The sequence below is a fragment of the Mesoplodon densirostris genome, chromosome 4 (genome assembly GCF_025265405.1).
Source record: "Mesoplodon densirostris isolate mMesDen1 chromosome 4, mMesDen1 primary haplotype, whole genome shotgun sequence".
In the NCBI taxonomy this organism is placed as follows: domain Eukaryota; kingdom Metazoa; phylum Chordata; class Mammalia; order Artiodactyla; family Ziphiidae; genus Mesoplodon; species Mesoplodon densirostris.
This window is the reverse complement of record NC_082664.1, coordinates 95,390,258-95,416,969: the sequence shown is the minus strand read 5'-3', so window position 1 is coordinate 95,416,969 and position 26,712 is coordinate 95,390,258. Positions and strand designations below refer to the sequence as shown.

The 26,712-nt window shown below is 38.8% G+C and overlaps 1 protein-coding gene across 2 annotated transcripts in view; it reads left to right on the top strand.

The window, feature by feature from the left end:
* The window catches only part of TRPM7 (transient receptor potential cation channel subfamily M member 7), a 126,193-nt gene that overhangs the window by 19,021 nt on the left and 80,460 nt on the right, over positions 1 to 26,712 (top strand). For both annotated transcript variants that reach the window (XM_060096833.1, XM_060096832.1), the window contains exons 2-5: positions 17,653 to 17,732; positions 22,381 to 22,419; positions 24,170 to 24,368; positions 26,260 to 26,473. In XM_060096833.1, the coding sequence (XP_059952816.1) occupies positions 17,653 to 17,732; positions 22,381 to 22,419; positions 24,170 to 24,368; positions 26,260 to 26,473 (532 nt within the window). The remainder of the gene's footprint in view (positions 1 to 17,652; positions 17,733 to 22,380; positions 22,420 to 24,169; positions 24,369 to 26,259; positions 26,474 to 26,712) is intronic.

Genomic DNA, 26,712 nt, shown 5'->3' with positions numbered 1-26,712 from the left:
CCCTCCCCAAAAGACTGGTGGCTCTAGCTTACTTTTACTTATCTCCCTGATTAATTTTCCTAAAGAGAGCTCTGATGATTCCTTATGTTAAATGCTACTTGGGATTCATTTTTCTTCTGTATGTAAATTAAAATGTCAATGAAAATGTTTATATTTACATTTTTTGAAGTTATATCAGAGTTTATTGGGTGTTTGAACAAAATGGGTATCAGGAAAACCCTGCTGGGATTTTTTTTTTTAAATAAATTTATTTTATTTATTTATTTTTGGCAGCGTTGGGTCTTCGTTGCTGCGTGCGGGCTTTCTCTAGTTGTGGCGAGCGAGGGCCACTCTTTGTTGCGATGCGCAGGCTTCTCATTGCGGTGGCTTCTCGTGTTGCAGAGCACGGGCTGTAGACGCGTGGGCCTCAGTAGTTGTGGCACGCGGGCTTCAGTAGTTGTGGCTCACATGCTCTAGAGCTTAGGCTCAGCAGTTGTGGTGCATGGGCTTAGTTGCTCCACGGTATGTGGGATTCTCCCGGACCAGGGCTCGAACTTGCGTCCCCTGCATTGGCAGGCGGATTCCTAACCACTGCCCCACAAGGGAAGCCCAACCCTGCTGGTTTTATGAGGCCAGACAGCCGTCCTGGGGTCACTGGGAGGCCAGTCCCAATTCTAGAAAGTTCTCCTGATGTTTTAAATGGGCTGTAAGTATCCAGTCATTTCCAGAGGAGATGATAAAGGTATTCATTAAGCAGCCTTGCACGATTTTTCCTGTTTGTACTGCTGTTTGTTGAATAAACATCAAAAAGAATTTGAAAAACGCCTGAAGGCCGCGTGGCCCCCGTAGGCAGGCGGATGCCAGCTTCCACGGCTCCTGCATGGCTCCTGGGCCTGCAACGAAGGGTTTGGAAAGCAGGTTCTCAGAATTGCCTTTAGTACCGATACATGGTTCAGCAATATTCTGACAGAGACGTCAATACTTTAAGTTAACAAAGACAAAACACAATCATATTTACTCCTTCATTATTAAGGCTTACAAATTAGCTCAAAGAACAATAAAATATATAGAAAACATATAAAATAAAGGATGGAAACTACAAAGAGAAGTGGAAGGTATAAAATTAAGTATTTGTTACCATTTGTAACAAATATTTGATTTCAAATAAAATCAATTCCAAGAAAAAATTAAATCATGATTTATACAAAACGTGTGTTCTGTTCCTTGATAACGACAGTGAAAAATGTAAGGAATCTTTAAGTTGTCTGTTAGCGAATCCTGAAACTTGGCTAAATGTTGTTTGCAAATCTCCACAGAGTGATAGTAAACAAATATTTGTAAAAGGAAACTAATTCAATATGACAGTGCAATGAAGTAGTATTACAGCTTAGCTGATGACAGAGATAGTTAAGACACTAAAACCTCAGGCAGTGTTATGAGGACTGGAAAGTAATTTTCATGTGATGGCTGTCACTTCATCTGAAGCTGAGAGAGAATTCAGCCCCTGAAAGTGTCACTGACGTGAGGACAGATGGGGCTGGTTTCCAGGCCAGCCAGCATCCTACAAGAGCATCCTTCACCAGGACCACTGTGTGGGGAAACCACAGTAACAATCTCTGAAACTCAACAACTAACTTGGAGATCATTAAAATGATTGAAGGGACAGTTCTCACTACAACTTAATCGTGTGTGTGTCCCCTGAAGACTCTTCACCCTTCCTCCTCCCGTGAACTCAGACCATGGTGGCTTTCACTTAAACAGAAACCCCTCATTTTGATTTGTTCCAGTCCATGAGTTCTGGCTGGTATTGTGGGTGTTTTTTAGGAGGTTTGTCCGCACCCCAAGGTCTTGGAGATATTCTACTTTTTCTTCTATTCACTTATGGTCTCACTTTTCATTTTTGAGTCTTTAATCCTACTTATCTGTGAGGTTGCTTCCACTCCTGATATGAGATGGGGACCCAGTTCTGTTTTAGCACCACCTGGTGAGTCGGTTTTCCCAGCATTGTCTACCCCAGGCCCATGCGGACACGCTGGTGGAGTGAGGAGCTCTCCGTCATCACAGTCTTCATTGGTGCGGCTTTGTGTTAGTCTGTAACATCTGTTACCCTCATCGTAGTTTTCCTTTTTCCAGACTGACCTAGCTATTCCTGAGCACTTATTCTTGCATTTGAGTTTTACGATAGTTTGCTGGGTTTCACACACCCTTATCTTTCAGGATTTTGTTTTGTTTTGTTTTGGAATTTTTTAAAGTCACATGCTCATTTGGGTTAATTTTTATATTATATACATCCATGAATATGGTATAGCTCTCCATTCATGTGTGCTGTAATGTTTTTAATAGAGTCTTTAAACTTCTTCTGTAAAGTTTATAGGTTAGAATGCTTTCAGCTGCAAGTTACAGAAACCTGCATCCAACTGGCCTGAGCAGTGAGAAATTGTTTATCCCTTAAGTGCCTAAGGACCACGGGGCAAACCCTGTTCTAAGCACAGAGGATATGTCAGGGAACAGAACAGGTGAGAATCCCTGTCTCTGAGGGCACACAAGGAGCCCGGTGGTGGCTCATGCAGCTGGTGGCCCCTCAGGATGTGGCCCCCATCCCCATGCCTGGGGCTGCTGCAGCCACGTTGGTGGGCTGAGGGAGTGTGGTAGCTAGTCTTCTAGGGTTGCTGAACAAAGCACCACGAACCAGCTGTCTTGAACAGCAGAAACTGACTCCCTCAGGCCTGGAGGCCACGAGTCAAGATCAAGGTGTATCTCCTTCTGAGGCAGAGGGAGAACCCAGCTCACTCCTCACTCCTGGGGGTTTGCTGGCCACCTTTGACGTTCCTTGGCTTGTAGACTCATCACCCCAATCTCTGCCTTCAGCTCACGTGGCCTTCTTCTCCCAGGGATGGGTATGGGGCTGGTGGGCAGGAGTTCTGGGTGGGTCTCGGCGGCACCCTCAGGCCGCGCTGGCACCTCTCGCTGGTAGAGGAGCTTTCTGGTGCTCAGGCGGGGCAACTGGACCCACGTCCTCGCCTTGGGGGTTCAGGAGGAGGGTCACGCAGCCCTGGCTGGAGTGGAAGTGGACAGGCTCCTGGCCCAAGGAGGAGGGTGGCTGCCGCTTGGTGCTGCCGGGTGCCTCGCCCCTTACATTTACATTTAATAGGAAGGCATAAGGTATGAAAAGTATATATACCTGTGATTCACTTTCATGAGTATTTCAATTAGTAACTATCCAAAGTTTTGCAAGCCAGCATTTAGACTTAACTGGGGCATTAGTTCGTTGCTGTAGAACAGTCATTTTGAAATCTATTGATATAATTCTTCATCCCTATCACCACTTGGGTTTGAATAGCTATAGTTAGAATTGCTTCAGGTAGACTGTTGCTGAGGAGTGGAATTGGAGAAAGAAAAGGGGAAAAGCTAATACTGGTTAGCAGTAGTTAGCAATTAACAATACCTTTTAGGAGAGATATGTTAGCTCTCTGTTCTTTTTATTTTTCTCCGTGTTCAGAAAATTAAATACATAGTGATTACATAGGAATTCCACTTTTGAAAGTAATTAATATATTTCTACTCATTGGTTTCAAAAAAGATGTAAGAAAGGTGCTTATTTAAAGCATATCATCAAATGATTTTGAAATGCTTATCTTAAATTTCTCTTAAAAAGCTAAAAAAAGAAAGCTAGTAGAGGCTTTGGAGTCAGGGTAAACTACTAGCTGTGTGACGTTGGACAGTCTTGTAACATTCATGTCTTAAGTCTCTGCCCATACCTTGTCTTTTCTCTTTCTGGAACTCTGATTAAACTTACGTTTGATTGTCTCATTCTGTTTTCTCATCCTCCCCTGCCTTTTAAACAGCTTTGTTGCGGAATAATGCACATACTATAAAATTTGCCGTTTGTAAGTATACACATTTGATGGGTTTTTTTGTCTTGTTTGTTTGTTTTTGGCCATGCTGTGTGACTCGTGGGATCTTAGTTCCCCAACCAGGGATTGAACCCAGGCTCTTGGCAGTGAAAGCACGGAGTTCTAACCAGTGGACTGCCAGGGAGTTCCCCATTTGATGGTTTTTAATAAATTTATTTAGTTTTATAACCAACACAATCCAGTTTTAGACACTTCACAAAATTCCCTTGTACTTGTTTGCAGTTTATCCCTGCTCTCACTCTCAGCCCCAGGCAATTACTAAACTTACTGTTTCTATGGCTTTGCCTTTCTAGAAATGTCATGTAAATGCAATCATAATATCTTATGTCTGGCTTTTCCCATTACCATAATGTTTTTGAGGTCCAGCAGTGTTGCGTGTTATCTTTAGTTTGTCCCTCTTTATAGCTAAGTAGTATATATCGTATGGATATATCACTTTGTTGGTTATTATTAATAATGTTTCTAGAACATTCAAATACAAGTCTTTATGTGGACATGTTTTCATTTTTGGGGGGAAGATAGTTAGGAATGGAATCTTGGAGTCATATGTAAGTTTATGTTTAACATTTCAGTAAACAACCAAACTTTTCCTTTGTAAGTGTTTATACCATTCTGCATTCCGACTAGTAAAGTATGAGATTCCAGTTTATACATTCGTGCCAACACTTGGTATTGTCAGCCTTTGATTAAAGCTCTTCTAGTGGTTGTGAAGTGGTATTGCATTGTAATTTTAAATTTGCATTTCCCTAATAACCAGTGAAGTTGAGCACCTTTTCTTATACTTATTTGGTAAAGTAAGCATATTCTTTTTGGTGAAATGTCTCTCCATGTCTTTTGCCCATTTGTGAATTGGATTTTTTTTGTTTACAACTTTATTGGAGTATAATTGCTTCACAATGGTGTATTAGTTCCTGCTTTATAACAAAGTGAATCAGTTATACATATACATCTGTTCCCATATCCCTTCCCTCTTGCGTCTCCCTCCCTCCCACCCTCCCTATCCCACCCCTCCAGGCGGTCACAAAGCACTGAGCTAATCTCCCTGTGCTATGCGGCTGCTTCCCACTAACTATCTACCTTACGTTTGGTAGTGTATATATGTCCATGCCTCTCTCTCACTTTGTCACAGCTTACCCTTCCCCCTCCCCATATCCTCAAGTCCATTCTCAAGTAGGTCTGTGTCTTTATTCCTGTCTTACCCCTAGGTTCTAAATGACATTTTTTTTCTTAAATTCCATATATATGTGTTGGCATACGGTATTTGTCTTTCTCCTTCTGACTTAACTTCACTCTGTATGACAGACTCTAGGTCTATCCACCTCATTACAAATAGCTCAATTTCATTTCTTTTTATGGCTGGGTAATATTCCATTGTATGTATGTGCCGCATCTTCTTTATCCATTCATCGGATGATGGACACTTAGGTTGTTTCGATCTCCGGGCTATTGTAAATAGAGCTGCAATGAACATTTTGGTACATGACTCTTTTTGAATTATGGTTTTTCTCAGGGTATATGCCCAGTAGTGGGATTGCTGGGTCATATGGTACTTCTATTTGTAGTTTTTTAAGGAACCTTCCTACTGTTCTCCATAGTTTCTGTACCAATTCACATTCCCACCAGCAGTGCAAGAGTGTTCCCTTTTCTCCACACCCTCTCCAGCATTTATTGTTTCTAGATTTTTTGATGATGGCCATTCTGACTGGTGTGAGATGATATCTCATTGTAGTTTTTTTTTTTTTTTTTTTCTGCAGTACACAGGCTTCTCACTGCTGTGGCCTCTCCTCTTGCGGAGCACAGGCTCCGGACGCGTGGGCTCAGCAGCCATGGCTCACGGGCCCAGCCGCTCTGCGGCATGTGGGATCTTCCCGGACGGGGCACGAACCCATGTCCCCTGCATCGGCAGGCGGACTCTCAACCACTGCGCCACCAGGGAAGCCCTCACTGTAGTTTTGATTTGCATTTCTCTAATGATTAATGATGTTGAGCATTCTTTCATGTGTTTGTTGGCAGTCTGTATATCTTCTTTGGAGAAATGTCTATTTAGGTCTTCTCGTTTTTGGATTCGGTTGTTTGTTTTTTTGCTGTTGAGCTGCATGAGCTGCTTATAAATTTTGGAGATTAATCCTTTGTCAGTTGCTTCATTTGAAAATATTTTCTCCCATTATGAGGGTTGTCTTTTGGTCTTGTTTATTGTTCCCTTTGCTGTGCAAAACGTTTGAAGTTTCATTAGGTCCCATTTGTTTATTTTTGTTTTTATTTCCATTTCTCTAGGAGGTGGGTCAAAAAGGATCTTGCTGTGATTTATGTCATAGAGTGTTCTGCCTATGTTTTCCTCCAAGAGTTTGATAATTTCTGGCCTTACATTTAGGTCTTTAATCCATTTTGAGCTTATTTTTGTGTATGGTGTTAGGGAGTGATCTAATCTCATACTTTTACATGTCCCTGTCCAGTTTTCCCAGCACCACTTATTGAAGAGGCTGTCCTTTCTCCACCGTATATTCCTGCCTCCTTTATCAAAGATAAGTTGACTATATGTGCGTGGGTTTATCTCTGGGCTTTCTATCCTGTTCCGTTGATCTTTCTGTTTTGGTGCCAGTACCACACTGTCTTGATTACTGTAGCTTTGTAGTATAGTCTGAAGTCAGGGAGCCTGATTCCTCCAACTCCGTTTTTCATTCTCAAGATTGCTTTGGCTATTCGGGGTCTTTTGTGTTTCCATACAAATTGTGAAATTTTTTGTTCTAGTTCTGTGAAAAATGCCAATGGTAGTTTGATAGGGATTGCATTGAATCTGTAGATTGCTTTGGGTAGTAGAGTCATTTTCACAATGTTGATTCTTCAATCCAGGAACATGGTATATCTCTCCATCTATTTGTATCATCTTTAATTTCTTTCATCAGTGTCTTATAATTTTCTGCATACAGGTCTTTTGTCTCCTTAGGTAGGTTTATTCCTAGATATTTTATTCTTTTTGTTGCAATGGTAAATGGGAGTGTTTTCTTGATTTCACTTTCAGATTTTTCATCATTAGTGTACAGGAATGCCAGAGATTTCTGTGCATTAATTTTGTATCCTGCTACTTTACCAAATTCATTGATTAGCTCTAGTAGTTTTCTGGTAGCATCTTCAGGATTCTCTATGTATAGTATCATGTCATCTGCAAACAGTGACAGCTTTACTTCTTCTTTTCCGATTTGGATTCCTTTTATTTCCTTTTCTTCTCTGATGGCTGTGGCTAAAACTTCCAAAACTATGTTGAATAATAGTGGTGAGAGTGGGCAGCCTTGTCTTGTTCCTGATCTTAGTGGAAATGGTTTCAGTTTTTCCCCATTGAGGACGATGTTGGCTGTGGGTTTGTCATATATGGCCTTTATTATGTTGAGGAAAGTTCTCTCTATGCCTACTCTCTGCAGGGATTTTACCATAAATGCGTGTTGAATTTTGTCAAAAGCTTTCTCTGCATCTATTGAGATGATCGTATAGTTTTTCTCCTTCAATTTGTTGTTATGGTGTATCACGTTGATTGATTTGCATATATTGAAGAATCCTTGCAGTCCTGGAATAAACCCCACTTGATCATGGTGTATGATCCTTTTTATGTGTTGTTGGATTCTGTTTGCTAGTATTTTGTTGAGGATTTTTGCATCTATGTTCATCAGTGATATTGGCCTGTAGTTTTCTTTCTTTGTGACATCCTTGTCTGGTTTTGGTATCAAGGTGATGGTGGCCTCGTAGAATGAGTTTGGGAGTGTTCCTCCCTCTGCTATATTTTGGAAGAGTTTGAGAAGGATAGGTGTTAGCTCTTCTCTAAATGTTTGATAGAATTCGCCTGTGAAGCCATCTGGTCCTGGGCTTTTGTTTGTTGGAAGATTTTAAATCACAGTTTCAATTTCAGTGCTTGTGATTGGTCTGTTCATATTTTCTATTTCTTCCTGATTCAGTCTTGGCAGGTTGTGCATTTCTAAGAATTTGTCCATTTCTTCCAGGTTGTCCATTTTATTGGCATAGAGTTTGCTTGTAGTAATCTCTCATGATCTTTTGTATTTCTGCAGTGTCAGTTGTTACTTCTCCTTTTTCATTTCTCATTCTATTGATTTGAGTCTTCTCCCTTTTTTTCTTGATGAGTCTGGCTAATGGTTTATCAATTTTGTTTATCTTCTCAAAGAACCAGCTGTTAGTTTTATTGATCTTTTCTATCATTTCCTTCATTTCTTTTTCATTTATTTCTGATATGATTTTTATGATTTCTTTCCTTCTGCTATCTTTGGGGTTTTTTTGTTCTTTCTCTAATTGCTTTAGGTGCAAGGTCAGGTTGTTTACTCGAGATGTTTCTTATTTCTTAAGGTGGGATTGTATTGCTATAAACTTCCGTCTTAGAACTGCTTTTGCTGCATCCCATAGGTTTTGGGTTGTCGTGTCTCCATTGTCATTTGTTTCTAGGTATTTTTTTATTTCCTCTCTGATTTCTTCAGTGATCACTTCGTTATTAAGTAGTGTATTGTTTACATTTTGTATGTGTTTGTATTTTTTACAGATCTTTTCCTGTAATTGATATCTAGTCTCATAGCGTTGTGGTTGGAAAAGATACTTGATACAATTTCAATTTTCTTAAATTTACCAAGGCTTGATTTGTGACCCAAGATATGATCTATCCTGGAGCATGTTCCATGAGCACTTGAGAAAAATGTGTATTCTGTTGTTTTTGGATGGAATGTCCTATAAATATCAATTAAGTCCATCTTGTTTAATGTATCATTTAAAGCTTGTGTTTTCTTATTTATTTTCATTTTGGATGATTTGTCCATTGGTGAAAGTGGGGTTTGAAGTCCCATACTATGAATGTGTTACTGTCAATTTCCCCTTTTATGGCTGTTAGTATTTGCCTTATGTATTGAGGTGCTCCTATGTTGGGTGCATAAATATTTACAATTGTTATATCTTCTTCTTGGATCGATCCCTTGATCATTATGTAGTGTCCTTCTTTGTCTCTTCTAGTAGTCTTTATTTTAAAGTCTATTTTGTCTGATATGAGAATTGCTACTCCAGCTTTCTGTTGGTTTCCATTTGCATGGAATATCTTTTTCCATCCCCTTACTTTCAGTCTGTATGTGTCTCTAGGTCTGAAGTGGGTCTCTTGTAGACAGCATATATATGGGTCTTGTTTTTGTATCCATTCAGCCAATCTGTGTCTTTTGGTGGGAGCATTTAGTCCATTTCCATTTAAGGTAATTATCGATATGTATGTTCCTATTCCCATTTTCTCAATTGTTTTGGGTTCGTTATTGTAGGTCTTTTCCTTCTGTTGTGTTTCTTGCCTAGAGAAGTTCCTTTAGCATTTGTTGTAAAGCTGGTTTGGTGGTGCTGAACTCTCTCAGCTTTTGCTTGTCTGTAAAGGTTTTAATTTCTCCATCAAATCTGAATGAGATCCTTGCTGGGTAGAGTAATTTTGGTTGCAGGTTTTTCTCCTTCATCACTTTAAACATGTCCTGCCAATCCCTTCTGGCTTGTAGGGTTTCTGCGGAAAGATCAGCTGTTAACCTTATGGGGATTCCCTTGTGTGTTATTTGTAGTTTTTCCCTTGCTGCTTTTAATATGATATCTTTGTGTTTAATTTTTGACAGTTTGATTAATATGTGTCTTGGCGTATTTCTCCTTGGATTTATTCTGTATGGGACTTTCTGTGCCTCCTGGACTTGATTAACTATTTCGTTTCCCATATTAGGGAAGTGTTCAACTATAATCTATTCAAGTATTTTCTCAGTCCCTTCCTTTTTCTCTTCTTCTTCTGGAACCCCTATAATTCGAATATTGTTGCATTTAATGTTGTCCCAGAGGTCTCTGAGACTGTCCTCAGTTCTTTTCATTCTTTTTTCTTTATTCTGCTCTGCAGCAGTTATTTCCACTATTTTATCTTCCAGGTCACTTATCCATTCTTCTGCCTCAGTTATTCTGCTATTGATCCCATCTAGAGTATTTTTAATTTTATTTATTTTGTTGCTCATTGTTGCTTGATTGATCTTTAGTTCTTCTAGGTCCTTGTTAATTGTTTCTTGCATTTTGTCTATTCTGTTTCCAAGATTTTGGATCATCTTTACTATCATTATTCTGAATTCTGTTTCAGGTAGACTGCCTATTTCCTCTTCATTTGTTAGGTCTGGTGGGTTTTTATCTTGCTCCTTCACCTGCTGTGTGTTTTTCTGTCTTCTCATTTTGCTTATCTTACTGTGTTTGGGGTCTCCTTTTTGCAGGCTGCAGGTTCGTAGTTCCCGTTGTTTTTGGTGTCTGTCCCCAGTGGCTAAGGTTGGTTCAGTGGGTTGTGTAGGCTTCCTGGTGGAGGGGACTAGTGCCTGTGTTCTGGTGGATGAGGCTGGATCTTGTCTTTCTGATGGTCAGGTCCACGTCTGGTGGTGTGTTTTGGGGTGTTTGTGACCTTATTATGATTTTAGGCAGCCTCTCTGCTAATGGATGGGGCTGTGTTCCTGTCTTGCTAGTTGTTTGGCATAGGGTGTCCAGCACTGTAGCTTGCTGGTCGTTGAGTGAAGCTGGGTGCTGATATTGAGATGGAGATCTCTGGGAGATTTTCGCCGTTTGATGTTATGCGGAGCTGGGAGGTCTCTTGTGGACCAGTGTCCTGAAGTTGGCTCTCCCACCTCAGAGGCACAGCAGTGACTCCTGGCTGCAGCACCAAGAGCCTTTCATCCACACGGCTCAGAATAAAAGGGAGAAAAAGTAGAAAGAAAGAATTGGAAGGAAGGAAGGAAGCAGGGAGGGAGGGAGGGAGGAAAAAAGAAAGAAGATAAAGTAAAATAGAATAAAGTATGATAAAATATAATAAAGTTATTAAAATAAAAAATAATTATTGCAAAAAATTTTTTAAAATGGACGGATAGAACCGTGGGACAAATGGTGGAAGCAAAGCTATAGAGACAAAGTCTCACACAGAAGTGTACACATACACATTCACAGAAGGAGGCAAAGGGGAAAAAATCATAAATCTTGCTCACAAAGTCCACCTCCTCAATTTGGGATGATTCGTTGTCTAAAGGAGAGAAGGAAGGAAGGAAAGAAAGAAAGAAAGAAGATAAAGTAAAATAAAGATAAAATAAAGTTATTAAAATAAAAAATAATTATTAAGAAAAAAATTTTTAAAAACGGACAGATAGAACCCTAGGATAAATGGTGGAAGCAAAGCTGTACAGACAAAATCTCACACAGAAGCATACACATACTCACAAAAAAAGGAAAAGGGGAAAAAATCATAAATCTTGTTCTCCAAGTCCACCTCCTCAATTTGGGATGATTCGTTGTCTATTCATGTATTCCTCAGATGCAGGGTACATCAAGTTGATTGTGGAGGTTTAATCTGCTGCTTCTGAGACTGCTGGGAGCGATTTCCCTTTCTCTTCTTTATTCTCACAGCTCCCGGGTCTCAGCTTTCGATTTGGCCCCGTCTCTGTGTGTAGACTGCCGGAGGGCATCTGTTCATCGCTCAGACAGGACGGGGTTAAAGGAGCAGCTGATTCGGGGACTCTTGCTCATTCAGGCCGGGGGCGGGGGGGAGGGAGGGGTACGGAGTGCAGGGCAAGCCTGCAGCGGCAGAGGCCGGCATGATGTTGCCATGCCACCAGCCCGAGGCGCGCCATGCGCTCTCCCGGGGAAGCCTTCCCTGGATCCCGGGACCCCAGCAGTGGCGGGCTGCACAGGCTCCCCGGAAACGGGGCGTGGACAGTGACCTGCGCTCGCACACAGGCCTCTTGGCGGCGGTAGCAGCAGCCCCAGTGTCCCATGCCCATCTCTGGGGTTCGCGCTTTTAGCCGCGGCTCGCGCCTGTCTCTGGAGCTCCTTTAAGCAGCGCTCTTAATCCCCTCTCCTTGCGCACCAGGAAACAAAGAGGGAAGAAAAAGTCTCTTGCTTCTTCGGCAGGTCCAGACTTTTTCTCGGACTCCCTCACGGTTAGCCGTGGTGCACTAACCCCTTCAGGCTGTGTTCACGCCGCCAACCCCAGTCCTCTCCCTGCGCTCCAACCGAAGCCCGAGCCTCAGCTCCCAGCCCCGCCCGCCCCGGTGGCCGAGCAGACAAGCCTCTTGGGCTGGTGAGTGCCGGTCGGCACGGATCCTCTGTGCGGGTATCTCTCCGCTTTGCCCTCCGCACCCCTGTTGCTGTGCTCTCCTCCGGTACTCCGAAGCTTCCCCCTCCGCCACCCGCAGTCTCTGCCCGCGAAGGGGCTTCCTAGTGTGTGGAAACATTTCCTCCTTCACAGCTCCCTCCCACTGGTGCAGGTCCCGTCCCTATCCTTTTGTCTCTGTTTATTCTTCTTTCTTTTGCCCTACCCAGGTACGTGGGGAGTTTCTTGCCTTTTGGGGGGTCTGAGGTCTTCTGCCAACGTTCAGTAGGTGTTCTGTAGGAGTTGTTCCACGTGTAGATGAATTTCTGGTGTATCTGTTTATCGCTCTCGCTCTGGATTTTTTTTTTTTAATGTTGAGTTTTCTGAGTCCTTTATCTTATCTGCAAATAAGTCCCAAATCAGTATATGCTGTTTTGGGTGGAGTATTTTATAAGTTCCATCAGGTAAAATTGATTGACAGTGTTAAGTCTACTCTATTCTTTCTAGTTTTCCTATCAAGAAAAAGGCGAAGTTAAAAAAAAAAAGGGATGTGAATTGTACAAGATTGCATTTCATAGCATTTATCTATGCCCATATATTTCCAAGTTCTCCCTAAGACGTTTTCCTCTTTTGTCAAGTAGTTGTCTTTTGACAGAACTCCTTAGAAAGGTCCACTGTTAATTAATAAATTTGCTCATGTTGTGTTCACTTTTTGCCCGTCTTTCATTCATATTGTAGGCTTTAGGCATATGCTCATGAACTGCAAATGATTTAGTTAAAAACATATATATGTAATTCATACCGGAGTAATCTGAGTGCTTCTCATGCATGTATATTGCCATTATTTTAGTAGGTTATTTGCATATGTTAAGTGTCTAGTTCTAGAATCTGATTTTGGTGGACTTCATTACTGTAGCATGGGACTGAGCTGTGGTCATTGCCATTTGTTTGCAAATAAGTTCACAGGGAGAAATTCCAAACAAATCTTTGTCTTGCTTTAACAACCAGTAAAAATATAGCAGCAAGTACAATCACTAATCTGTTTCCCCCCCCAAACCATTTCCAATTTTTTCTAGAAGAGGGAAGCAACCCTTTAAATTATAAATCACAGTATAATTTTAGTGCTACCCCTAAACCCTGCATTTTTAATAATAGGAGCTTAATGAAAATTTCATGAGTTTAAAGCACTAGGTTAAGTTGGTTTTGGTAGAAATTCAACCTCACGTTATCATGCGTCAGAGCAGCCTACCAAATGATATTTTTTTCAAGTTACAAGCAGAAGTCACATGAATAAATGTCTTCAGGTCCAGATGCTCTGCCTACCTTCAGTGTACTATGGTTGTGGAGTGGGAGAAGTGGCCAGGATAGCAATAATATACCAGCAGTCTAACTGACATGGCCAGATCTTTTGATTCTCAGGAGAATGCTCTAAATATGATCCTGGGGATGGTTCCATTGCTCTACAGGTGCATAAGGGAGTAGGGGGTGATGGAGATAGCATTCCTAAATAGTGTAAGTCTCATTGAGAAGGTGACATTTGCTCAAAGACTTGAAGGAGGTGATAGAATGAAAGTAATGAATCAGGATGCAGAGTTGCAGAGCACTAGGACCTTAAAGGTTATTGTAAGGACTTTGGCTTTTATAAAACTTCTTAGAGTAAAATGTGAAAATATTGGAGAGTTTTGAGCAGAGAAGTGACATAATGACATATTTTAAAAGGATTACTTTAGGGACTTCCCTGGTGGTCCAGTGGTTAAGACTCTGCACTTCCATTGCAGGTGCCATGGGTTCGATCCCTGGTCAGGGAACTAAGATCCTATATGCTGTGTGGCATGGCCAAAAATAAATAAATAAAATAAAAAAATTTTTTAAAAATTATTTTATTTCTTTTGGCAAGGGTGGCATGAGTGGTTTCTGCAGTAAGCCAGGCAAGAGGTGATGATGGCTTGGGCCAGAATAGTAGCAGTGGAGGTGTGAGAAGTGGTTGGATATTGGATGTGTTTTGAAGGCAAGCTGACAGGTTTTGCCATGGGATTATATATGAAGTACATAAAAAGAGGAAATCAAGGATGACATTAAAATTTTTGCCTTAAGGGACTTACCTGGCAGTCCATTGGTTAAGACTCCACACTTCCACTGCAGGGGGCACAGGTTCGATCCCTGGTTGGGGAACTAAGATCCTGCATGCCACGCAGCCAAAAAAAAAAGAAAAAAAAAGATTTTTGCCTTTAAAAAAAAAAGAAAGAATACAACTGGAAGAATAGAGTTACCATTTACTGAGATGGGGAAGACTTTATGAGAAATAGTGTTTGGGTGAAAGGTGAGCTCAGTTTAGGCTATGTTAACGTTTGTGATGCCTGTTAGACATCAAAATGAAGCTGTTAAGTAGGCAGCTGGATATGTGAGCGTGGCGTTCAGGGAAAGATCTGACATGGAAATACAAATTAGAGAGTCATCCAGTGTATTGATGGCAAACTGGATGTGAGCACTAAGAGAATGAATATAACTGGAAAAAAAGTCCAAAGTCTGAGTGAATATAACCAGAAAAAAGAAGTCCAAAGTCTGAGTGAATATAATTGGAAAAAAGAAGTCTAAAGATTGAGGAGAAGAGGAGAAATCAACAAGGATATAAATGGAGTGGCCAGTGAAGGGAAGAAAATCAGACTAACTGATGAAAATGTTTTAAGAAGATGAGAATGATTGATTTTGTTAAATGCTGCTGATATATCAATGAAGATGAGTCCTGAAAGTTGACCTTTGGATTTAGAGAAAGTCGTTGGTGATCTTGTTGAAACTTATTTTAGGAGAGTGCTTGCCTTGCAAGTCTGACTGGAGTGGGTTTTAGAAAGCATAGGAGGAGAAGAAAAGAGGGAAACACTTTTTCCAATGATCTTTACTGTAGATGGAGGCAGAAACATTATGTGTTAGCTTGAGGGGCAAGTGGAGTCATGCAAAGTTTGTTGTGTTTAAAATGGGAAGAATAATAGCATGTTGCGTGCTGATGGGAATAAGTTAATAAAGAAGGGGAAAAAATCAAGGAGAACTGGTGGAGAGTTAGTAAGGGTATGGGGTCTAGAGCACAAGAGGAGTGATTAGACTTAAATAGGAACACAGTCAGTCACAGGAAGGAAGGCAGAATGTGTGGGTATAGATACTCATTGGTGGACAGATGTGGTAGAAGTTTGTAGAAGTTCTCTTCTTGCTGCTCAATTTTCTGAGTGAAATGGGAAGTAGGTCATCAGTTGAGAGTAAGAATGGTGAAGGAGTGTTGGAGGTTTGAGGAGAGGAGGAGATGGTGTGAAATCATACAGAAGAATGAGAAAATGGACCAGGGAAATATGGTGTGACTGTTGGGCATCATTAAGGGACAAATGAGGTTTGTGGTCAGGGTTTTAAAGTGAAACCAGAGGGTGTTGTTTTGTTTGTTTGCTTCTGTAGTCATATTAATATAGGCAGTTATGGAATAGGTGGGGAATTGGATTGAATCAGGGTTGGGTTTGCTAGGTGTATTCCTAGTACAGTAAAGCTGGAGAGATTCCTTTTCTTTTTCTCTTCTCCCCCTGAGGGGTATGTAGGGAAGCAGATTCTTCAAAGGAATACTACCAGACTTTAGTTAGAAAAAGAAGGTGGTGGCTTGCAGGATCTTAGTTCCCCAACCAGGGATCGAACCCATGCCCCCTTCAGTGAAAGCACAGAGGAATCCTAACCAATGGACCCCCAGGGAATTCCCTAGAGGTTTCTTTTTGGAATACAGGCTCTTCCTTTTTGTACTGTACTGGTAAGAAAGAGGGGGATGGGGGGAAGGGATTTGGAGAGAGAGTGTGCTAATGTCTATATTTAATATATATGTAATATCTATAGATATATGAGATATCTAATGTTTATCTATGTCTAATATATATATTATGTGGAGGATAAAGCTCAAGATCTTCAATCTACTCAGTCCGAATTTATGGAGTTTCACCTATCTCAGTATGTAATGCCTCATCCTTTTTTTAAAAAAATAAATTTATTTATTTATTTTATTTTATTTTATTTTTGGCTGCCTTGGGTCTTCATTGCTGCGTGCGGGCTTTCTCTAGTTGCAATGAGCGGGGGCTACTCTTTGTTGCTGTGCACGGGCTTCTCATTGCGGTGGCTTCTCTCTCTCTCTCTTTTTTTTTTTTTTTTTTGTGGTACGCGGGCCTCTCACTACTGTGGCCTCTCCCGTTGCGGAGCACAGGCTCCGGATGCGCAGGCTCAGCGGCCATGGCCCACGGGCCCAGCCGCTCCGCGTCATGGGGGATTCTCCCAGACCAGGACACGAACCTGCATCACTTGCATTGGCAGGTGGACCCCCAACCACTGCGCCACCAGGGAAGCCCCGCGGTGGCTTCTCTTGTTGCAGAGCATGGGCTCTAGGCGCGCGGGCTTCAGTAGTTGTGGCATGCAGGCTCAGTAGTTGTGACTCGCAGGCTCTAGAGTGCAGGCTCAGCAGTTGTGGTGCATGGGCTTATGTGCTCCGCGGCATGTGTAATCTTCCCAGACCAGGGCTCGAACCCGTGTCCCCTGCATTGGCAGGTGGATTTTTAACCACTGAGCCACCAGGGAAGTCCACCTCATCCCTTTTTAATCAATCACCAATAGCAGGATACAGAGTCTAGGGATCCAGGCAGAAGCTTAAGTGGTGGTATAAAAAGTAATTTAAAAAACTTTTAAATTGAAATTATTTCAGGTTTACAGTAATTGATGGAAAGGTGTTAATCTTCCACTGTCATCTTAGATTTGTCTTATTCTCCGTATTGATGTTTTTGCTTTATGCATTTTGAGACTACTTTATTTGGTGATTCATATTTAAGATTGTTGTAGTAGTCTGGTGAATCAGATATTTGAAATCATGTAATAACCTGCACTATCCCTATTGATGTTTAGCATCTATTTTTTTTTAGTATTGTCTTTCTTTTGATTAGAATTTGCTTGATATCTCTTTCTATCCCTGTACCATTAGCCATTCCATGCCCTATGCTTTAGGTATTTGTCTTAGAAACAGAGTATAGCTATTATTAGGTTTTATTTTATTTTTAGTTGAATCTGACAGTCACTTTTTTTTTTTTTTTTTTTTTTTTTTTTGCGGTATGCGGGCCTCTCACTGTTGTGGCCTCCCCCGTCGCGGAGCACAGGCTCCGGACGCGCAGGCTCCGGACGCGCAGGCTCAGCGGCCATGGCTCACGGGCCCAGCCGCTCCGCGGCATATGGGATCCTCCCAGACCGGGGCACGAACCCGTATCCCCTGCATCGGCAGGCGGACTCTCAACCACTTGCGCCACCAGGGAGGCCCTGACAGTCACTTTTAATTGGCCTTAAAATGATCCACTTCCCAGGATCATACCAGCCCCTCTTGAGGTTTCTGGCTGAAATTCGATTTCCCTCCTCTCTGGTTATTTGAAGCCACAGTATCTGCATAGCGCTGTTGATTTAGTAATCTCAATCTCACTGGACTTAAGTGGAATGATTCTAATATTTTAGGTGTGCTGTTGTCAGTAAACATGTTGTATATAGTAAATATTTAATGAATTAAAAATTGAATTATTTTAATGTATTTATCATTAAATTTTTCCTTGTAATATTAGTTGGTTAATTTATAAACCATCTTTTTTAAACTTTCTGTTTTAGTCCCAGAAATCCTGGATAGAAAGCACTTTGACCAAGAGGGAATGTGTATACATTATACCAAGTTCAAAAGACCCTCACAGGTAAGCATACTTCTCTTTCTTCTGGGTTCTTCTAGAAATAAATAAATTTATTTATTTATTTACTTACTTACCTACCTACCTTATATTTTTGGCTACGTTGGGTCTTAATTGCGGCACACGAGGTCTTCGTTGAGGCATGCAGGATCTTTCATTATGGAGCACGGTCTCTTTGTTGCGGCATTTGAGCTTCTCTTTAGTTGCGGTGTGTGGGATTTTTGTCTCTAGTTGTGGCACGAGGGCTCCAGTGCACGTGGGCTCTGTAGTTGTGGCGCGCGGACTCTCTTGTTGAGGTGCGTGGGCTTAGTTGCCCTGCGGCATGTGGGATCTTAGTTCCCTGACCAGGGATTGAACCCGTGTCCGCTGCATTGGAAGGCGGATTCTTTACCACTGGACCACCAAGGAAGTCCCTCTTCTAGAAATTTAGATGTAAATTATATTGCTATTTATTTATTAAAAATTTAAATTATTAATTATTTGTAGTTACTGTTAACTTTTGTGCTTAATGTTAATTATTCTTTTAGGATTAGGAGAAGGAGCTATCATTAGCAAAATATCAGTGTTCTGGAGTTCTTAATGACATTTCACAACATAAAACCTCTTCTTCAAAGTATTGTTCCATCCCTAATCTCCCCCATATCATACTAGTGTATTACAAAGACAGTTAAGGCTCTCTTTTTAAATTGATTCACTCATACTGAGAACTTTAAAAAGTTTGTGTATCGATTTAATGGGCATATACTGAGTGCCCAACACTATGGTTTATGCTGAAGAAACCAATATGAACCTAATAGTTGCTGGTTTTGTTTGCCAAAATATAGCTATAATGAGCACTTATTGGAAAACCTGTCACCAGAGATTCTGTTGGCATCTCTGATTGTCTTTTGGTCTTTAAAATGGCTTTGATAATAGAAAAAATTTTAAGTGAAGGACAGTAGTTAGAATTCAAGAAAAAAATCTGTTGAGGTATTTATTGAAGAAACATTTTTCCTATTTTTTTTTCTTTTTCTTTAGACCTAAAAAAGCAAGAAGCTTAAAAGGGTAAATCAAAAATACAGTTATTTTCTGGCCTACAGAGCACCTCTTTTCACAGGCACTTAGGAAAAATTAATTGAAAAAGGCATTAACAAGGATTTTTAGTCTTCTTACCTTTCCTGTCTCCTATTAAACCTTGTTTTCTATGTAGTTATCTTCTCTGCATCTTTACTTCCATTTGCTATATGGCTCTTATGAAAATACAGCCAAGTAGGTAATCTTTTATTAACTGATGTATTTTAAATTATAGCACCTGTCACCATTATTGTCCATAGTAGGTTTTCGGTAAATATTTGTTGAATAGAATTTCTAAACCTTTTGTTACATTACATAAACCTGCTGTTTGAATTCAACATTTCTCTTTTTTTTAACAGCAAAAAATACCTATTTTGAATATATCTCTCACTTAAACAAATTTCCATTTTAAGAGGAATGTGCATGATAACTTTTGGAAAGTTTTGAGATGCAGAAAGTAGGCTCAGGGACTTCCCTCGTGGCGCAGTGGTTAAGAATCCACCTGCCAATGCAGGGGACACTGGTTTGATCCCTGGTCTGGGAAGATGCCACATGCCGCAGAGCAACTAAGCCCGTGTGCCCCAACTACTGAGCCTGCGCTATAGAGCCTGCGAGCCACAGCTACTGAAGCCCGTGCACCTAGAGATCGTGCTCCACAACAAGAGAAGCCACTGCAATGAGAAGCCCACGCACTGCAATGAAGAGTAGCCCCTGCTCACCGCAACCAGAGAAAGCCCGCGCACAGCAACGAAGACCCAGAGCAGCCATACATACATACATACATAAATATAATAAAAAAGTTACTCTAGGGCCTCCCTGGTGGCGCAGTGGTTAAGAGTCCGCCTGCCGATGCAGGGGATACGGGTTCGTGCCCCGGTCTGGGAGGATCCCATATGCCGCGGAGCGGCTGGGCCCGTGAGCCATGGCCGCTGGGCCTGCGCATCCGGAGCCTGTGCTCCGCAACGGGAGAGGCCACAACAGTGAGAGGCCCACATACCACAAAAAGAAAAAAAAATTAAAAAAAATAAAAAAATAAAAATAAAAAAAATAAACAAGTGGGACCTAATGAAACTTTAAAAAAAAAAAAAAAAAAAGTTACTCTATCATTAAAAAAAAGAAAGTAGGCGCAATACTCAGTTTCAAAACAGGACAGTCATTATTAATAACATTAATTGCACCTATTTTTAATCTTTCCTCAGTGCATAGCTTTCGTTTTAAAATATTGCTAAATTCGGTCTATACGTAAAACTTTGAATCTGCTTTTTAACAAAATGTTATAGTAATTACATTTTTTCATGATATAGATATTTTATAAGAATGGTAGTTAATATTCTGTTAGTGTATGTATCACAATTCATATACCTATCTTACTCTTGGCCGTTTGAGTTATTTCCATTTTTTAGAATTATAAATTAAAATTAGGTCACAGTGGAGATCTTAGTGGATAAAACTTTTTTGTGTTTAAAGTTTTATTCCCGTTTAGTATGTGTAATGCCAAAAAACTTTCCGAAAGATTAAAGAATACACATTATCACCAGTAGTGACGAGAATGCCTGAATATTGACTAGAGTAATATGATCCATCATCTTCAAGAAAAAGTGATGAGTAGAAAATAGTATATTAGATTTGCATTTATTTGATTACTGTTGAGAAAACATTTTTAATATTGTTTAATATTCCCCCAATTTTTGTTAATTTCTGTAAATGTCTTTTTAGATCATTAAAATAGATAACCTTAATGTCTCTTCCAATCATTATTCTATGATTTATTTGTATTTCTTACTAATTATTAAAGATAGGTTTTGTTACAAGATAAGATTACATTTCTTAACCAGAGAGCATAAGTGACATTTCCCAGGTCACATGGCTAATAATTCATAAAGATTGGATTAGAATTTAGATCTGCCAGTTCTAAATAAGACTGTGTTGTTCTTTCATTGAGGGAAAATTATGGTTTTCCTTTATTAAAAAATAGATTGTATTATCATTAAGGAGCTTATTTCTTGTAATTTTGTTAATTTTACTTTGCAGTAGAAATAATACAAGTCCTCATTAGGTGTTAAAGAAATCTCAAGGTGTTATTAAATACCCTTGCCTGTAGCCATCCATATGAGACCTAATTTACAAACACCATTAGCTGGTCATTTTTTCCTACACTAATTGGATTTTAAAATTAATTTAATATGAATAGGTTAATCATTGATTTACAAGGTACCAAAAATTATAAGTGAAAGCCTTGTTTTTACCACTGTGCCTTAACTATAAGTTCCCCTCCCTAAAGGAAAGTGTTAACCTATTCCTTGGGATACTTTTCAGAAATAGGTAAACTCTTTGCCTGACTAAGCAGATGTATATTTATTCCTCCCTCTTCCCTTTTAAATGCATACTGTTTATCTCATTGTGTTTATTATCTTGGCAATAACCACTTTGCTCTTAATTGTTGCATCCTTTTTAATTATATATCTGGATCATAATTTTAGTATTCCCTTAGGACATTTTAGCTATTCTGTTTTTTTGCTGTTAGAAAAAAAAAAATTCTGTTGGGTTTTTTCAGCACTAGCTGTCCCTGACTCCTTGTTTGGCACCTTACAATAAATGCTGCACTTTCCTTCACCACAATAAATAAATAAATAAACAAATGAATGAATGAATGAATGAATGAATGAATAAAAAATTCTGTAGTGAATAACCTTATAAATGAATCATTTTACACATATGCTGTAGATATTTTTTAACCTTCACTCTTAGTACTTTAGACTTAGAGAAAGAGTCTGCATTTTTCATTTTCTTTCTTTTTTTTTTTTTTTTTTCTTTTTGCGGTATGCGGGCCTCTCACTGTTGTGGCCTCTCCCGTTGCGGAGCACAGGCTCCGGATGCGCAGGCCCAGCGGCCATGGCTCACGGGCCCAGCCGCTCTGCGGCATATGGGATCCTCCCAGACCGGGGCACGAACCCGTATCCCCTGCATCGGCAGGCGGACTCTCAACCACTGCGCCACCAGGGAGGCCCTGCATTTTTCATTTTGATAAGTATTTCCAAATTGCCCTCCATAGAGAGTTTATCAATTTATACTCCTCCCAGCAGATACGAGGCTACTTTCCTCTATATTCTCACCAAGATATTGTCTTAAAGGATTAAAAAATTTTTTTTTCTAATCAAATAACTTTTCATATGTTTGTTTTTACTGTGAATTATCTGTTCATATACTTTCCTATTTTATATTGATTCAATGAAGCTCTTATATATTAGGAAAACTGACATTTTGTCTGCAAATATTTTTTCTGTTTACCTTTAGACTTTATGAGTGACATACTTTTGCCACATAAAAATGTTGTATTTTTTATGTAGTTAAATCTGTCAGTCTTTTCTCTTATGGTTTCTGGGTTTTAAGTCACAACTAATTATACTTAAAATATGAAAATCATGTTAGTTTTAAAAAGTAGTTATTTGAATATGTAAATTAAGGTATAAATGACTTGTGCTATCTACTGAAAAACTAAATACATAATTTTTCCTTTGTTTTGTACTTTTTTATGGATTTTATATAGTTTAAACTAAAAAAAAATTTTCCCTTTAAGTAATAGATTTACCTTGTTTTATAGATGCCTTCCAGGATGTCAAATTTGTCAACAACTCGTCAGGTAATTTTCATAACTGCATTGCACAAATTTTGAAAAATAAAACTAATGTATAAAAAAATCAGAATACATTGGGATAAATTCACAGGCCATTATGTTTAAGGGTTACTTTACTCAGACTTGGGAGGTGAAGGATCAGGCAAGGCTGCTTGAAACTCAAGTGTAGGTATCTGAGCAGAGTTCTAAAGCTGAATGTGAATTAGTCAGGTAAAGATTGAGGGAAAGGAATTTTAGGCAGAGAGAACAGGATGTGGGAAGGCCTGGCAGTGAAAGAGATTATAGTTCTGTCAGGAAACTGCAGGCTGTAGAATGTAAGATGGATATTGGAGAGATCTGAGTCTGGAGAAATAAGTAGGGCCAGATCATTTAAGCTCTTTGTGTACTATGCCACACAGTTTTGATTTCATGTTAAAAGGGTATTATATAGGGAAGTAACATGTTTAGTTTTTTTTTTTTTCCTCGAAAGCAGTTGGTATTTTGAGGAGATTGGATTGGGAGAAAAAAATAGTTTAGAAGCTTTTGGAGTAATTCTGGCAAAAAATGAGAGCCTGAATTAAGATAGTGGCTATGGTGATGAAGGAGAAGTAGGCATATTTGAAGGGATTAATCAGATAAATTCAATAGGATTTGGTGGATGTATGGAGAAAGGGAAGATTTGAGGATGGTACCTAAATTTCTTACTTAGGCAACTAATTAAAGAGTAATATTGTTCTTTTAAACTGTGATGAAAGAAGACAAGAGGAAGATGAGAAGGTCTCTTGGTGGTGGGCTAGGAACGAAAGTGCATAGAATACGTTCATTTAGATATATGGAGTTGTTTTACCATCTCCAGTCCTATTCATTTGTTCCTCTAGATGGGAAGTTTTCTGTCTGGTGTCTTTCCACTCAGGCTGAAGAGCTTCCTTTAGCATTTGGTATAATGCAGATATACTGAAGAGGAATTTTCTCAGCTTGATTTATCTGAAAATATGTTTATTTTACTCTAATTTTTAAAGGATATTTTCACTGAATGTGGAATTCTGAGTTGAACAGTTTTCTCTTTCCAGTGCTTTGAAGATACCATTATATTGTCTTCTAGCTGTTGGTTTCTAGTGAGAAGTCAGCTGTCGTTAGTGTAGTTGCTTTCCTGTGTGTAATGGGTCTTTTTTTCCTCTGGCTATTTTAAGGATTTTTTTTTTTCCCCCTGTAATTCTGGATTTCAACAGCAGGTCTATGATATGCCTAGGAATGGTTCTTTTTGTACTTCTTCTTGCATAAATATCTGCAAGTTCATATTTTTCACCAAATTTATAAGTTTTCAGCCATTGTTTCCTAAATTACTTTTCTGCCCCATTCTCTCTCCTCCCTCAGAAACTTCAGTTATACATATATTAGATTGCTTGATATTTTCCACAAGTCACTGAGGCCCTGTTTCATTTTTATTTAATTAAAATAATTTTTCCCATTTATTAAATTAGATCATTTGTATTGATCTGTCTTCAGGTTCACTAACACTTATTTCTGCAATCTCCAGTGCTGTTTTGCCCATCCAGTAGGAAGTAGATGCCCCAAACTAAATTTAGAAGACTGTATCATCAAATACTAATGTATTTATACTATTTTAATTGTACGGTGAAGGTATTAATTTACTGATATCCTAAAATCAAAAAGATTAATTTTCATACTCTTTATGAGTTCATTTATTTTTGTATGGTTTTTCATTGACTGATTTCTTAAAAGGTCTTTTTAAAATTTTATTACTTTTTTCCTTTAGGTGTTTTTGTGGTCGCTTGGTCAAGCAGCATGCTTGTTTTACTGCAAGTCTTGCCATGAAATACTCAGATGTGAAATTGGGTGACCATTTTAATCAGACATTAGAAGAGTGGTCTGTGGAAAAACATACAGAACAGAGCCCAACGGATGCTTATGGAGTCATAAATTTTCAAGGGGGTTCTCATTCCTACAGAGCTAAGGTATGTCATGTATTTGAGTTTCTTCATTTACCTTATTACCTAATAATGTACGTTTATTACCTGACAATAATATTGTGTCAGAAAATTAGTTTCAATCATTTCCTTATGTATTTTGAAGTTCTTTGTATAGGTACATATATGAATATAGAATTGTTATATCTTGTTGACTTGAACCTTTTTTTTTAGTTTAGTCTACTATCTCACTTTTCTTTGTTCCTTTTTTTTGGTCTTTTGGATTAAGTATTTTTTTGTTAAGCTTTCCTTCTTTATAGCATCTTATTCATACATTGTTTTTCTATTCTTTAGATTAATCTTATAATAAATACTATAAAATGCATTTATAACTTGTTACTATTATAAATTAGTACTTTTACCACTTCCTGGAGAATGCAAGAAACTTTAGAATACTTGTGACTACACTTTTTTCCCTCATGACTAATGTGCTCTTGTTGGCATGAATTTTATTTCTTCGTGTATTTTAAACCTCCAAATCATAATTATTATTCATTTAGATGTATCAACGTATTACCCTGTAGATTGTTCCACCTGCCTCCCTCCCTGCCTTGATTTGATAAGCAGTGCCAAATGCTGGGCCTGTCTCTCCATTTTTTCTGTTCTCTTGGATCCTGATTCCACAAGGTGTCACTGCTTTGGTAGCTCACTGATAGCTTAACAACAGGTGTTATTTATCTAGTTTCTAGTTTCTCTAGTTCCCAGGGGCAGTTAGTCGAAAACAACCTAGTCCATCATTGTTGGAAATAGAATTCCTCATTTATTACTAACATAATCTTTTTTTAAAAAAAATTAACTTCAGATTGTTTTCCAAACACTACTAATGTACCCAAGTATAATAATGAGTTAAACAGAACTAATGCAGAAAGACTTAGTACAGAACAAATCTCATTACAAATCATTCTTAAGGGATTCTAGAGTCTTCTCAGTTTTATATAATTCTGATATTTTGGGATAACTTTCCTTGGTGTTTGATCTCTATTTGTAAAGAAATTGGCAATACGTTGTTTTGCAAAGAACCTTTATTAGAGATGATTAAAAGTGTTTTTCTTCCAACATCTGAATATTTTAGATTTTTTATGAGCTAAGTCATAGGTGCTTTAGATAAAGAAAATGAATTACAGTAGTCATAGCAAGTAAATTTTGTGATGTCACTTACCAGAAAGATCATTTTTTAAATCTTTCAAACCAGAGGAACTTACTCCACAGATATGATAGCTTTTTTTCTTATAGAATGATTTTTCAACAATTAAAGTGGTGATTCCATCTGAATACCTTGAAATACTGAGCAAAATTTATTATTTTCAGTAATTTGTGAGTCAAATCCACAGTTACTTCCAGTGAAGGAAACAATCATCTGTATTAAAAAATCTGTGTTATTTTACTGCATAGTCACAACTCTGATCAAACTTTCAAACAGATAATTCAGTATTTGCCTCTCATAGTTGCAAGAGTTGTAGAAGTCTCCATGTTTTCACCATTCTTCTCTTATTTTCCCTTTTCCCATCATCATACCTATCCTTAACACTTCTCACTCAATGCATACTCATAGTTAAACAAGGCAGTGAGTACTGTGGATAAATTTGTAAATCAGATGAATGGTAATTAAGTTTATATAAACAGAAAGAGTAACAAATTTACATCTTGGTTTAAAAATTACAGTACCACTACTTCTATAGCTCTTATAGAATGATTTTCCAACTTTAAAATCATTTGCTATTGCTTATTCCTAGAAGTGTAAATATATTGCAAGTAGCCTATGAAATCTATTTTATAATAATCTGATCCAAACAAAACTTTTCTTAAGTCATATAATGTTGCATTTTGAAACCTATGAATATTCAATTATTAATTATTGTTTTAAAATCTTTTTTATTAGTATGTGAGGCTATCATATGACACCAAACCTGAAGTAATTCTACAACTTCTGCTTAAAGAATGGCAAATGGAATTACCCAAACTTGTTATCTCTGTACATGGTGGCATGCAGAAATTTGAGCTTCACCCACGAATCAAGCAGTTGCTTGGAAAGGGTCTTATTAAAGCTGCAGTTACAACTGGAGCCTGGATTTTAACAGGGGGAGTAAACACAGGTAATGTGATGACACCAATTTTATTTGGTGTTCTTGTAAATTCTTCATAATATCAATTAGATATTTGAAAAGTCAACACTGAATCTAAATATATTCAATTCTTCTGTTAAATAATCTACTTCCTAAGTATAAATGCTAACTGAAAAAGTATTTGGTTTTCATTTCTTCTTTTAAAAGAATAATACGCTTTATCATTCACTTTTTTTTATTAAGACTTTATTTATGTATTTATTTCTGGC